General features: G+C 43.2%; 1 protein-coding gene across 1 annotated transcript; it reads left to right on the forward strand.

The window, feature by feature from the left end:
• The first annotated feature begins 2,499 nt into the window (after window positions 1-2,499).
• Window positions 2,500-13,971, forward strand: RAC3 (Rac family small GTPase 3). The gene is made up of 6 exons (XM_069952134.1): window positions 2,500-2,742; window positions 7,556-7,627; window positions 9,119-9,236; window positions 10,806-10,868; window positions 11,391-11,550; window positions 13,190-13,971. Exons 1-6 carry the CDS (start codon window positions 2,708-2,710, stop codon window positions 13,318-13,320), a joined length of 579 nt encoding a protein of 192 aa, XP_069808235.1. The 5' UTR covers window positions 2,500-2,707; the 3' UTR covers window positions 13,321-13,971.
• The last annotated feature ends 1,491 nt before the right edge of the window (window positions 13,972-15,462 follow it).

Consider the following 15,462-nt stretch of genomic DNA (forward strand, 5'->3'; position numbering starts at 1 on the left):
GAAGCCAAAGCCAGGAACAGAATATAAACAGGGAAAAGGTCATAAAGGAAAGTCTGAGATTTCTCCTCTTTTCAAATCAATTCCTGGCTTTAGCTTCAAGGATCTGTCAGATTAATCTGTCTGTGTAAACACACCATTAGGCAAGATTGAGGCTTGGGTTGCACACTCTAGGTGGCCAGGCCTTCAAGGCCAATGGTGCCCCCTTTAAGGCTGGGTTCACACTGTATTTTTGCAATCTATTTAACGTATATGTTTTATGGAAAAAACAGATGCAATTGTGTGTCATCCGTTTGGATACGTTTTTCCATTGACTTCCATTATAAAAAAAAAAAAAAAAAAGGATCGAAACAGATGCGTTTTTTTTAACGGACACAAAAGTAGTGTTGACTACATTTTTCTGCCCGTTAAAAGTAACCAATTAAAAACGGATACGTTGAACGGATTGCAAAAATGCAATGTGAACCCAGCCTAAGTGGTGACTGGTGATGCACCTTGTGCAGCCACATAGGTTGAACAACTAAAAGTCCAGTCCTGTTTACAAGATCCTGGTAGTAAATAACATTGGTGCATTTCTATCTCAAATGTGCAAGAAAGAAAGAAAGAAACAAACAAAAAAACTGGTGTAAAGGGGATTTACCTTTTGGCTTGGGTATATATGGTATAATCAAATTGTGTTACACCAGTCTTACACTGTGCTCCTTTAGGGTGCTATATTGCTTCCAGTAGAGGAACCAGAAGAGTTATAAATGCCCCCTTTGCTTGTTAATTAGATACATTTTGCAGCAAACATGGCCTAAATAGTATGTTTTGCACTACAAAAAAATATTGCAGAGTTCAATGAGAGAGGTCTTTTTTGTATCTGACCTTTCCCAAAACTTTTCTTGATGGCTGCAGAAAAATGCTGGGAAGCAGGAGCTCAGCGTTGTCCATCCTCTACTGTGGGTATGCCTCTACGGTGGATACGCTTTAAGGAGGGTATGCCTTTATGGCTGTTTACCAATCCTGGGCCCCCCTACCCTACTGTACATATGGCAGCACTAGCATGGTGTTCATAGCACAGGATAAATAATGTCATGCTGCCCTGATCTGTGCAAAATCATGGTAAAAAAGCATAATTTTTTTGCTAATAATTTCAAAACTGTATCCAGGGACAATACTCCACTGAAAGTCTAAGTCTGTTTGGGTGACTATGGGCCCCGGGCTACCGCCCAAAAAGGACCTATTATAATCCACTACTGCCTTTATGTGGGTATACCTCTACGGTGGATACACTTTAAGGTGGGTACTATGCCTTTATGATGTGTAAGCCTCTGTGGTGGGTATGCCTCTATTGTGGGTAAGCCTTTATGCGGATATTCCTCTGCAGTGGGTCTGCCACCATGGCATTAAATTGTTTTGTTTTGTTTTTTTTTTTAAACTATCTCCTCTATGGGGGAGGGGGTTTAAACATATTGTTAAGTTCGAGACTTTTTTTTAGAGCATCTGAGGCATCTGGCGGGTAAAGTAATGTTATGGTGGACAAGCCTCTGTGGTGTGTATGCTTTTATAGTGGGTATGCCTCTACAGTCTGTATGCCTCTATGATGGGTATGCCTCTATGGTGGGTATGACTCTACTGTGTTTATGCCTCTATAGTGGGTATGCCTCTACTGTCTGTATGCCTCTATGATGGGTATACCTCTACTGTCTGTATGCCTCTATAGTGGGTATACCTCTACTGTCTGTATGCTTCTATAGTGGGTATGCCTCTAATGTCTGTATGCCTCTGCAGTGTGTATGTGTCTATGGTGGGTATCACTCTACTGTCTGTATGCCTCTATGGTGGGTATCACTCTACTGTCTGTATGCATCTATGATGGGTATGCTTCTAGTGTGTATGCGTCTATGGTGGGTATCACTCTACTGTCTGTATGCCTCTATGGTGGGTATGCTTCTACTGTCTGTATGCCTCTGCAGTGTGTATGCTTCTACTGTCTGTATGACTATGATGGGTATACCTCTACTGTGTGTATGCCTCTGCAGTGTGTATGCGTCTATGGTGGGTATGCCTCTAATGTCTGTATGCCTCTGCAGTGTGTATGCCCCTATGGTGGGTATCACTCTACTGTCTGTATGCCTCTATGGTGGGTATACCTCTACTGTCTGTATGCCTCTATAGTGGGTATGCCTTTACTGTCTGTATGCCTCTGCAGTGTGTATGCCTTTACTGTCTGTATGCCTCTGCAGTGTGTATGCCTCTATGGTGGGTATGCCTCTGCAGTGTGTATGCCTCTACTGTCTGTATGCATCTATAGTGGGTATGCAACCAACCAGGGAAACGACAACTGTATAAGAATAAGATAGACATGTTGTATATTCTTATTCAGAGTATTGTACCATAGTAATATCACATATATAAGGGTGTTCAGGAAGCTCATCCAGTTTGCTCAGCTCTAGCACTATTTCTGTACTCGGCCATTTCCGCCTCTGTAGTTCTCGTCTCGTCTGTTTCCGGTAACACTCGGGGCCGCTCGGCTCTTTCCGCCGTCTTCGGACTGACATTCGGCTATTTCCGTCTCCATAGAAATGTGTCTCATTAATTTCCGACAGCTTTCGGTTATTTCCGTCATCATTCGGATGTCAGTTCCCATCACTCCGGCTCCTCCAGCCTCTCCAGCTCCCGGTTTCTCCGGTGTTTTGCCTTTAGCCCTTTGACAGTCGCTCGTGAAATGCAGGCCATCAAATGCGTGGTAGTGGGAGATGGGTAAGTGTCTGTAGAGCAGCCGTGCTGTGACCCGCCGGGTGTATGGTGATGCAGAGGCGGAGCCCGGGTGTAATGATCCTCTATCATCCTGGCTGCACCCACTGATATGGCCAGGTATCCTGTATGGCCGGGCTGTGTGCTCACACATCTGGCCTCCATCCATACAGCATTGTCATCTCCACACACTGCACATGGACCTCACACCCTGGGGGCTCCTGGGGCTGAGCACTGTCTACACCCAGCAAATCCTATGCAGACAGCTACCTGCTGGCAGCACACTATAGCAGACAGGCACATCTGCACAGGGGAGTATATACACTGCACTGGGCCAGGCATACAGCATGCTGGGGATATATACACTGCACTGGGCCAGGTATACAGCATGCTGGGGATATATACACTGCACTGGGCCAGGTATACAGCATGCTGGGGATATATACACTGCACAGGGGAGTATATACACTGCACTGGGCCAGGCATACAGCATGCTGGGGATATATACACTGCACTGGGCCAGGCATACAGCATGCTGGGGATATATACACTGCACAGGGGAGTATATACACTGCACTGGGCCAGGCATACAGCATGCTGGGGATATATACACTGCACTGGGCCAGGCATACAGCATGCTGGGGATATATACACTGCACAGGGGAGTATATACACTGCACTGGGCCAGGCATACAACATGCTGGGAATATATACACTACACTGCACTGGGCCAGGTATACAGCATGCTGGGGATATATACACTGCACTGGGCCAGGTATACAGCATGCTGGGAATATATACACTGCACAGGGGAGTATATACACTGCACTGGGCCAGGTATACAGCATGCTGGGGATATATACACTGCACTGGGCCAGGCATACAACATGCTGGGAATACATACACTGCACTGGGCCAGGCATACAACATGCTGGGAATACATACACTGCACTGGGCCAGGCATACAACATGCTGGGAATACATACACTGCACTGGGCCAGGCATACAGCATGCTGGGGATATATACACTGCACTGGGCCAGGTATACAGCATGCTGGGAATATATACACTGCACTGGGCCAGGCATACAGCATGCTGGGGATATATACACTGCACAGGGCCAGGCATACAGCATGCTGGGGATACATACACTGCACTGGGCCAGGCATACAGCATGCTGGGGATATATACACTGCACTGGGCCAGGTATACAGCATGCTGGGGATATATACACTGCACAGGGGAGTATATACACTGCACTGGGCCAGGCATACAACATGCTGGGAATATATACACTACACTGCACTGGGCCAGGTATACAACATGCTGGGGATACATACACTGCACTGGGCCAGGTATACAACATGCTGGGGATACATACACTGCACTGGGCCAGGTATACAACATGCTGGGGATACATACACTGCACTGGGCCAGGCATACAGCATGCTGGGGATATATACACTGCACTGGGCCAGGTATACAGCATGCTGGGGATATATACACTGCACTGGGCCAGGCATACAGCATGCTGGGGATACATACACTGCACAGGGGAGTATATACACTGCACTGGGCCAGGCATACAGCATGCTGGGGATACATACACTGCACTGGGCCAGGCATACAGCATGCTGGGGATATATACACTGCACTGGGCCAGGTATATAACATGCTGGGGATATATACACTGCACAGGGGAGTATGCCTGCAACATGCTGGGGATACATACACTGCACTGGGCCAGGCGTACAACATGCTGGGAATATATACACTGCACTGGGCCAGGCATACAACATGCTGGGAATACATACACTGCACTGGGCCAGGCATACAACATGCTGGGGATACATACACTGCACAGGGGAGTATATACACTGCACTGGGCCAGGCAAACAACATGCTGGGGATACATACACTGCACTGGGCCAGGCATACAACATGCTAGGGATACATATATAGTATTGGAGAAGGTATATAACATGCTGGGAGTATATACACTACACTGGGCCAGGCATACAACATGCTAGCGATACATATACTGTATAGTATTGGAGAAGGGATATAACATGCTGGGAATACATACAGTACACTGGGCCAGGCATATAACAATCTAGGGATACATATATAGTATTGGAGAAGGTATATAAAATGGTAGGAGTACATACACTACACTGGGCCAGGTATATATAAAGAAACACACACACACTATATATATATATATATATATATATATATATATATATATATATATATATATATATATATAGATATATATATATATAGAGATATATATATATATATATAGATATATTAGTATTGGTCCAGGTATATAAGTATATAAGATGGTAAGGATATGTTTATATATAGTATTGTGCCATGCATATAACATGCTAGGGATACACACAGTGTATAGCATTGGACCAGGTATATAATTAGATAGATAGATAGTATTGGGCCAGGCATAAATAAAGAAACATATATATAAATTGGGCCAGGTATATCTTCATCAGCTGTATAGGTCAGCAAAGCATTACATGATTCTATTATACAGTATGCTATCTAGTCTGTATCTATATGAGTAGATGATGTTACATATATTCCATAATATTGGCTGTATTGCACAGTTCACATATATGTGTGGTGAGGTTGACAGATGTTCTGAAATATTTAGGTGGCCTTTTATCCAGAAATGCAACCTGTAGCATTATATAGTTAAAATATTGCATTGTAATATAGTAAAGAAAAACATTCATACATCCAGCAAATGCTAACATTTAGAAACACTGGAGGCACTACATGCCTTATAGTTGTAGCAGCCCTTTATCTGCGCCCATTACACCTGTTTTGTTGGTCACCTGGCAGGACCCTTTTACTGCCAGCCCCCAGCAATCCATCAGCTACAACAACATGGGTGACTATTGGCCATGTGAGAACAATGGCATCACAACCATGTGCAGTGTTGGTGCCCTGTAGCCCCAGGCTAGGGGTAGTTGGTCTTTCTAATGGTGCAATGGTAATGGGTTAGGGAACCCAGTGCTGGTTCATAAGCTCCATGGAAATCATAGGGGCCTCCTTTATGGAGTGTATGCTTTACAGTGTATACTTTCCTATATAAAATGCACCTACATGTCATAAAATAGAGATCAGCCAAATGAATGGTTTTCTGCCGGCATTTTGTCTTCTTCAGCCTCACACTAGGCAATTTTGTGTGTAATTTAATGGGGGGGGGGGGGGGGGGGGGGGGTGTTACTGCTGTGGTCACATCCTGCCATGGGTCTGATGAAGAGAACAGTAAGGGGTGTAATTTCAGGCCTTGATCACATGTAAAGTCATCATGTAGGGTTTTTAGTGCAGATTTTGCACAACAGAGTATATACCAACTAACTAAGGAGAAGGGGTTTTGGCACAGATCTCGCCAAGGAGGGTGAAATCCATGGTAAAACCTTAAAGGGCAACTCCACAGAATTCTTTTTTTAAATTAACTGGTATCAGAAAGTGATAGAGATTTTTTAATTTACTTCTATTAAAAAATCTCAAGTCTTCCAGTACTTATCAGCTGCTGTATGTCATAGACATAGATATGTAGGACATTCAGCAGCTAATAAGTACTGGAAGACTTAAGATTTTTTTAATAGAAGTTAGGGATGCTCCGAACCTGCCGAGGTTCGGACGAACCCGGACTTTCGGCAATGATTCCCGCAGTCTTAAACCTCCGTGGAGAGGGTGGATACAGCGGGAAGACCGCCTGTAAAACTGTGATACAGCCTATGGCTGTGGCTGTATCCCGATTTTCCAGGCGGTCCTCCCACTGTATCCACCCTCTGCACGGAGGTTTAAGACAACGGGAATCATTGCCGAGAGTCTGGATTCGTACAAACCCGAACCTCGGCAGGTTCAGACCATCCCTAATGGAAGTAAATGAGTTCTAATAAGTCCTTTTGAAAGAAATAAAAAATCACTGGAGTTGCCCTTTAATATTTATATATGTGGAAAATGCATTACCTTATTTTCCTTTCTTGGAGTCCGTAGGCAGCACAATGCATTAGATGTAACAGAGATGTCCCAAAATGCAGTTTTCCCCTATCCACAGATGTTAATATAAGTAGCTAATTGGTGGGACCCCTGCCAATTCCAAGAACAGTGGCTGAATAAATAAAGTGGTTCACATGCATTCTATTAAAGGGGTTGTCCAGTGCTACAAAAACATGGCCACTTTCTTCCAGAGACAGCCCCACTCTTGTCTCCAGCTTGGGTGTTTTTTTGCTGCTCAGTTCCATTGAAGTGAATGAAACAAGAGTCATGTTGTCTCTGAAAGAAAGTGGCCATGTTTTTGTACCACTGGATAACCCCTTTAAGGGTCTTTTGAACACTGCTGAGGGCTCAGCTCTTGTGGATGGGGGCAACTTTGTATCTGGAGTTAGGTTAAAAGATTTCCTGCCGGATACATTGATGGCATATCAATGACTTCTATATGTGATATGTTTCCTAAAACACCCAGGCTGTGCCTCATTTCCTCCAATCTTGTTCTGTTTACCTAGTGTACACTGTAATAGGCTGACCTGGAGCTTAGAAGAGCCCCTTTATGTTATTGATCATAGAAGGTTGGACCAATACTGATCAGAGAGATATTAGGCTATGCAGACCGAATCTAATGATTTCTAAAGTCCTATATAATTCTTATATCTGACTATAAATGCAGACAAAACAAGGCCTTTTTTTCCTTGAGTATTTAGTGACTCCATGAATGTTACATACACTTCGATATAATATTCAGCCATTTGTATGGATGCCAATGCTTGTGTTTATGTCTCTGCAGAGCCGTGGGGAAAACTTGTCTTCTGATCAGCTATACAACAAATGCATTTCCCGGAGAATACATCCCGACTGTGTGAGTATTCAGGCCCTGTGTGTCTGAGGGTTGATGGCTTTGGGGACTGGAAAGCTGGCATAGGTGCCAGACATGTTGGCAGGATGGCCAGACATCGCTTGGATGATATGCAGTTTGTGATCATTCCCCTCAGAATAAGAAAAATCTGATATCATACTAAATCTAAAGCTTTGTGTAATACTTTGTAGGAAGCTAAAATATGTGGAGCTCCTCGTGGGGCCTCCTCTCCCTCCCTGCCTGTAATATGAGGCAAAAACAATGGAAGCAAATGACTCTCCTTATAGATTGTAGATTTCATTTAATCCAACATTCCCAGGACTTGATAGAACTTAACTAGATCATCTGTTATATGAGGTTCTGGACAATTAGATTTTACTGTATATTAGATTTCACTATACTGAGGACCATCCATGCAAAAATGCTAACATATCTCCTCTAGGGTTGTTCCTCAAAATGGGCACACACATTCAATCCTCCTCCAAGCCAACAAATATTGTGCTATTTTTTATCATCTGGGTTTTGTTATATGGATTAACATTACAATACCCATAGTGATTTCGACCATTCAGCCACGTTTTAATGGGAATCTCTGGACAAGTTAACTACAGAATCTTATGTGTATGGGACCCCCCAACTGTCCCCCAACAGATGATGCTGTGGAAAAGCAGGATTGGATGTATTAAATCTAAATGCTCTCAGATCTAAATCTAGCTCTCAAGGTATTATTAGTCAGTGCCCTCACACATGGAGTACACATGACCTTCTAATCAAGCATATATGTTTATAAGAAGGACAGGGAAAATGACGGCTGTGGGTAGCTTCACACACACTGCATCGCAGCGGATTTTCTGCTGCAGATCCGCAGCTGATCCGCAGCAGATTTGATCTAACTAAATGAACACAGTATCAAATCTGCACCATCAAATCTGCTGCCGAGCTGCAGATCCTGTACGTGTGAACGCACATGCAGGATCACGTACAGATTTGCAGATTTGATGGCGCAGATTTGAATCTGCAGCAGATCCACAGCAGATTTGATGGCCCAGAGTTACTTTACATTGAGGCTATGTTCACACTACGTATATTTGAGGCTGTATAGCAACCAAAACAAGGAGTGGATTGAAAACACAGAAAGGCTCTGTTCACATAGTGTTGTAATTGAGTGGATGGCCGTCATTTAATGGCAAATATTTGCTGTTATTTTAAAACAACGGCTGTTGTATTGAAATAATGGAAGTTATTTACCATTATATGGCAGCCATCCACTCAATTTCAACATTGTGTGGACAGATCCTTTCTGTGTTTTCAATCCACTCCTGGTTTTGGTTGCTATGAGGACCTGACATGAGGACCAAATACAGCCTCAAATATACATAGTGTGAACCCAGCCTGAATCTGCAACCTCAAATCTGCTGTATGTGTGAACGCACCCTTAATGTTTGTTTGTTTTTTGTACTACAAGTGAAATGTTTCCTAAATCTTATTGCATAGGTTTGATAACTACTCCGCCAATGTGATGGTAGATGGAAAACCGGTCAATCTGGGGCTTTGGGACACAGCAGGTCAAGAAGATTATGACAGACTCCGGCCCTTGTCCTACCCTCAGACGGTGAGTGAGGCATTTATGCTACTTAGCACTGGAGGTTGTCAATGTGCTGACTGACAGGAGACAGCCTGTGATTGCTGACCCAGTAGGTGCAGCTTCTGTCGCCATTGTGATCTGCTGTGATCACCGAGTCGCATCTAGTATTACATGTTCCTTTGCTGGGGAAATGTAGCAGTGCTTGCTAGCTATTGAAAGGATGTCCGCCCATGTAATTTATGGATGCTTTAGTTCCTCCTGAGCAGGAGACACTTTTCCAGGGCACATTGACAGAGGTTCATGTTTTGGAGACAATCCCTTCAACCCCATTCTTTAGAGTAAAAAAAATGAAGATAAGTAAGCCATAACATGAGCTTAGATTGGCTGGGGATTGGCTGGTACCAGTCTGGCTGCAGTTAATAGTTTGTTTGTTGTTCTTATTTGTTTTACTTCAGAAGCAGATACTGTTTTCCTAATAAATTTCTGGCAGCAATGATTTGCTATTACGGTTAACTCCAATATTTATTATGAACCTGAAATAACATCTACTATATGGAAATATTTTACATCTTTTCTGCAATTTTCTTTGTTGCTGGTATACTATAACAAATTTCAGGCATGATCTTGTTTTATTGTATTTAGACAATAGTGTGATACTATATGTCCTGTACTGCTGTGTGTGTCTGATATCTCCTCTCTACAGTATAGTGTGATACTACATGTCCTGTACTGCTGTGTGTCTAGTATCTCCTCTACAGTACAGTGTGATACTACATGTCCTGTACTGCTGTGTGTGTGTCTGATATCTCCTCTCTAAAGTATAGTGTGATACTACATGTCCTGTACTGCTGTGTGTCTAGTATCTCCTCTACAGTACAGTGTGATACTACATGTCCTGTACTGCTGTGTGTGTCTAGTATCTCCTCTCTATAGTATAGTGTGATACTGCATGTCCCGTACTGCTTTTTACCTGTGCCAGGCTGAGCTGCTCCTTTGAGCACCAGGTGAGGGCGGCTTCATTTTATTTTTCTGGACCCTGAAAACACTCTGGTCCTCTACATAGAAAGTACTTTACAGGCTCCAGTAGCTCTATCTGACTGTTGTGTATAAGGACGTGCTTTACCCATATTACTTAGGCTAGGTTCACACTGTGTTTTTGCAAAACTTTTTTTTTTCATCCATTTTTTTTGCAAAAACCGGATGGAAAACTGATGCATTTGTGTGCATCCGTTTTGATCCGTTTTCAATGTTAACACTACTTTTGTGTCCATCAAAAAAACGGATCCATTTTTTTTATATAATGAAAGTCAATGGAAAAACGGATCAAAACGGATGCACACAAATGCATCAGTTTTTTTCTCCCTTAAATCCTAATTTCTGCTTATTTCTGGATGACATGTTGGGGCTTTAGAAGCAATTATCAGTTTTCCATAGAGTTTTAGTCTCAAGATACAATATTTTCAACATACAATGGTCGCCCTGAAACCAATTAATATTCTAAATTGAAGGACCACTGTATTGATCTACTAAGCTGAGGAAACTTATTGGTTACAGTATTGATCCATACTAATATATCATCATTATTTTCTCCTCCAGGATGTATTCTTGATCTGCTTCTCCCTTGTCAGCCCTGCGTCTTTTGAGAACGTCAGAGCAAAGGTAACAAGCAGTAAATATATACCTATACTGTGTAAGCCAACATAATCTTACATCCAAGGGTCAGCAACGCAGTGCAGGCTGGGGGCAGTTTTCAATTAGGTGCCCATGATTCAGACAGAGGGGTGTAACTATAGGGGGTACAGAGGTAGCAGTTGCACATAGGCCCTGGTGCCAGAGGGGGCCCTAAGACATCAGTCACTCCTGCTGCCGGAAGGTCGGGTTGCCATGGATATGCCCATGCTGGGCGAGATCAGTGCACAAGCCCTATTGAGATACAATAAGGCTCGTGCACAAAACTCACCCACTATGCGTTATTCCACCAGTTTTCCTGCCTTTGACATACATTGACTAAATCCATTTGACATGTATGAGATTTGACTTGCTTCTCTCTAATTTCCTAATAATAGTTATATCCATGACAATATATAGATAATGTATAAATGATGTATCTTCTCATAAACATATGTGATGATCGCTCAGCAGATGTGATGTAAGCTTCTAAACATACACATTTCTCTGTAGTGGTATCCGGAAGTACGACACCATTGTCCTAACACACCTATCATTTTGGTGGGAACAAAACTGGATCTGAGGGATGACAAAGACACCATTGAACGATTAAGGGACAAAAGGCTATCTCCGATCACATATCCCCAGGGTCTAGCCATGGCTCGAGAAATAGGTAAGGTACATGAAAGAAAATGGATAACTGAATGGACATGTTGGACTGAGATGTGTCAGGGATGCTATCTCCACCTTCTATTTGTATCTGACTGGATTTTAAAGTGATACTGTAACCCACCCTTACCCTCGCTTCATTTTATCGGTGGGCAACGTCAACTAGCTGGGGCTTCAGGGCAGTTGGGGCACACCTGTCATGAAGCCCCACCTACTTGACAGTATCCACTGATGAAATGAAGCAATATTAGAGCAAAAGGAAGACACAGACATTTTTATACAGGTACATATTGAATTCTCTGCATTTTTGCTTGTGGATGGTGTGGAGAACTGCACACAGGGGGGTGACAGTACCACTTCAAAAGACTGTAATTAAGCTGGGAATATTTTAAATGTACAGATACTGGACCATTGCCTTTTGTCTTGGATACTTGCCCCATAGACGTTGCCCTGCACTGATCTGTGCATCTGGCTGTTTACGACATTGCTAGGACCCTCACAGATTCTTTCTCTGCACTGTGCTGTGAATTTTTATGATCAGTGAGGGTTCCAGAGATCAGAGCCCCACTGAACATTAAAGTGATGGTATACCCTAGCAATATTCCATCCCTTTCTGAGATGGAAATACTCATATGGATCGGCAGCATGAAAGCAATGACAGGTTGCCTTTAAAAAACTGAATCTAATTTCAACCTGGTTTTTACATGGGCTCATTATTGGGCAAATGGACGTTCCTCATCACACTCGTTCCCGATAATTGGCCAGTGTAAAAGGACCAGCTATCAGCCAACAAATAAGCAAACGCACTGTAGTTGGGCGATTGGATCTTTTGGACACCCATTTGAAAGATGGGCACAATTTTAAATTTAAAGGGATGCATAATTGATTGAGCCTTGTGGAGGATCAGCAAATAAGTGCTGATCACTCAGATCAGAACTCATTATCTACAGCCTGTTGGCCCATATACAAGTCACCTAAAGCTCTAGTTTTATGGGGGAAAAAAATAACATTTGTAATTTCCTATTGTAGTTGTGGGCTTCTACAGTTGGTTAAAATAAGGTTTAGGTAGTAGTATTCCAGTCTTTTTGCCACTTCCCCCAAAAATCATTCCTGAGTCCTGAGCAAGGCTTCTTCAATAATGTGGATCAACATAGCTTATTCTACTGATACTAAGTAGTGCTAAATTCATTCAGAAAAAGACACTTTACCATAGTGTTCCCTCACTGATGACAAGAACAGACGTCCCCTGTTTGAATAGTGTGAATGAGCATGTGTACTCCTCCTACTCAGAGTCTTCAGGATTCCAGCAGTCCCATACAGTTTGAATGAAGTGACAATGTACGTGCTCGGCCACCACTCCATTCAGACAGGGGACAGGAGACCCCTGTTCTTGTGTACTTGTGGTTGGAACTCCACTGACATAAATCACTTATAGGATGTCATGTGGGATGTTGTTGTGGCCATATTGTTAATCATCATAATATATAACTAGAAAATTAAAATTAAAAAAAGGAAAAAGTTCACACAAAGAATTTTAAGACACATTTCTTAAATTTAATCTTAAAGCGGCATATCCTAAATCACCTATATGTAGACTACATGACTGGGAAGCAGTTGGTAACTATGATTGTTCTATGTGTAAGGTTCTGTCAAGTACTTAGAGTGCTCGGCCCTCACCCAGCGTGGTCTGAAGACTGTGTTTGATGAAGCTATCCGTGCCGTCCTCTGTCCTCCCCCCGTCAAGCGACCTGGCAAGAAATGTACAGTTTTCTGAGCACCGATAGACTGGAAGCTGGACCAAACTCATACCATCTCTTTCCAAAGATGTGAAACCTCACCGGAGTGGAACGTGGGGTGGACGGAGACCTGCAGATGTTTTCCGTGGTTTAGTGTTTTGTGAATGTACAGAGCATGGGGTGGGAGGGGGATGGGTGACACAGCGAACCACTCAGAGGAGGTTGACTTCTACTATACTTCCAGTTCGAAGTGATGGGTCTAGACATGGGCGACCCCCTCCGCATGAGTATGCGATACCTGACACTGTGTATATGGCACAGCAGTAGGATCCCTTTTGCAGAGATGCTATACGGACCGGTTTACCACCTGCAAATGAACTTTACTGGTAAAGGAAGAGGGTGGTCTGCCTGTGTCATGGTGCATTATTAATCACTGGCCATCTGATATTTCTATTGCATGGGGATAATGTCTGGTTTTCTTGTTCTGTGTCCTGGTTACAAGAAATCTGTGAATCATGTAGTTCATGTTATCAATTTGGTATTAACTTGTGAGTATGTGAACACCTTGCTTTATGACAAGCCATGGTAATCATTTAATACTTCAGCCAATGTACTGATGGTTAAAACAACATTGCCAGTGTACAAGCTGTCTATATAAGAAGGCACAGTTTAATATCTATGGGTGTACTTAAATAACATTTTGTTTAAAAAAAAAAAAACAAGTTGTCTGCTATCTTTATTACTATGATTTTATGTATTTTTATGTATAAAGGCTTTTGGTGCATGGCACTTTGTCACAGCATATCGCAAAACACTACAAGTCTTCCAGGGTCAATACGACAACTGTAAGGCCTCATTCACACGATCCGTGCCGCGATGACCAGAGGAGGATCGCAGCATGGATCCCTCAACAGAAAAGCAGCCCCCCTGCCACATGGCAGCAGAGATGACAGCAGCACAGAAAACAACTACTCTCCTATGTTTACTGGCACGCGGGGAGTAGGCGAGTAGTCTTCTGCGCTCCTGTCATCTCTACTGCCAGGCGGCGGGGGGGATCCATGGGGGGGATGGAGGAAACCGTGGCTAGGCTTGGTGTAATGCCGCCCCTGCTTTCTTAGGGTATGCGCCAACCCCAGCATTTATACAGTATAATACAATCAGCAAGGAATGGACCCTGACATTTACAGGTTTTAGATTTCTAAACAACAGGCATGAAGTGGCAGAAATACTTACCAGTTCAGCATAGCTGGGTACAAGGTTCATTTTACACTGTCTGGACAGTCACCAGCCAAGGTCATGTGCACAGAGAAAGAACAGTAGTGCAAGAAGAATAAACAGAGCTGAGGAAAGTATTTGCCCCCTGCAGATGTTTTCTGCACGTTTTACACATACCCGTGAAGGTATTGCTTGAATAATCATTCAGCTTAGAGTATTGACCTTTTAGTGCATAATATACTGTACATGTGCGCAAGTAATAGAAAGGACATTTAAAGAGACATTTCTATCATAGTCATTTATAGCATACTCACGTGAAACACTCTGATGATAGCAGCAGCTCTCATTCATGTTTTAGTCATTCCATCCCTTTAATGCTTTAGATGTGTGTCAGTGGATGTATGCGTATATCCGGTGCATGTCTTTCCCTTATAGTTTTCTTATGTTCATGTCCCTCTCCTGGTTCTTGCTTAGGACATATTCATACATGGTAGATCTGTTGCTAGAAATTCAGCAACTAAAAATTAGTTGCTGAAATCAAAAAATTTCCGTGCCATGAGTGTGGCATGGTTTAAATGTGCCAAAATGTGTGCGATTTGGCCATTTAACGTTCTGTGCAATAGAGACATCGATCATCCGATCGTTTCTTTAGGCCCAGACCCCAAATCATTGTCCGCAGACGCCGAATCGCTACATGTAATAGCGATGCACACCCAAAGGCTGACGATTGCCCATACAGTAAATAATTCACCTGTCCACACTCCCAGGGTTTTCTTGCGCTCTGTATGCATCCCGGTACTGTGCTGTGGCTTCAGAGCGGCCCGTCTGAGTTGACAGGCCACTCAGCCAATCATACAGAGCACAGGAAAACACCGGGAGTGTGGACAGGTGAAGTATTTACTGTTTGGGCAAGGGCTTCACAGACATCACCAATAATGTCACTGCAGCCCCTGCTGAACGATTAT

This window comes from Dendropsophus ebraccatus, chromosome 14, assembly GCF_027789765.1.
Source record: "Dendropsophus ebraccatus isolate aDenEbr1 chromosome 14, aDenEbr1.pat, whole genome shotgun sequence".
NCBI lineage: Eukaryota > Metazoa > Chordata > Amphibia > Anura > Hylidae > Dendropsophus > Dendropsophus ebraccatus.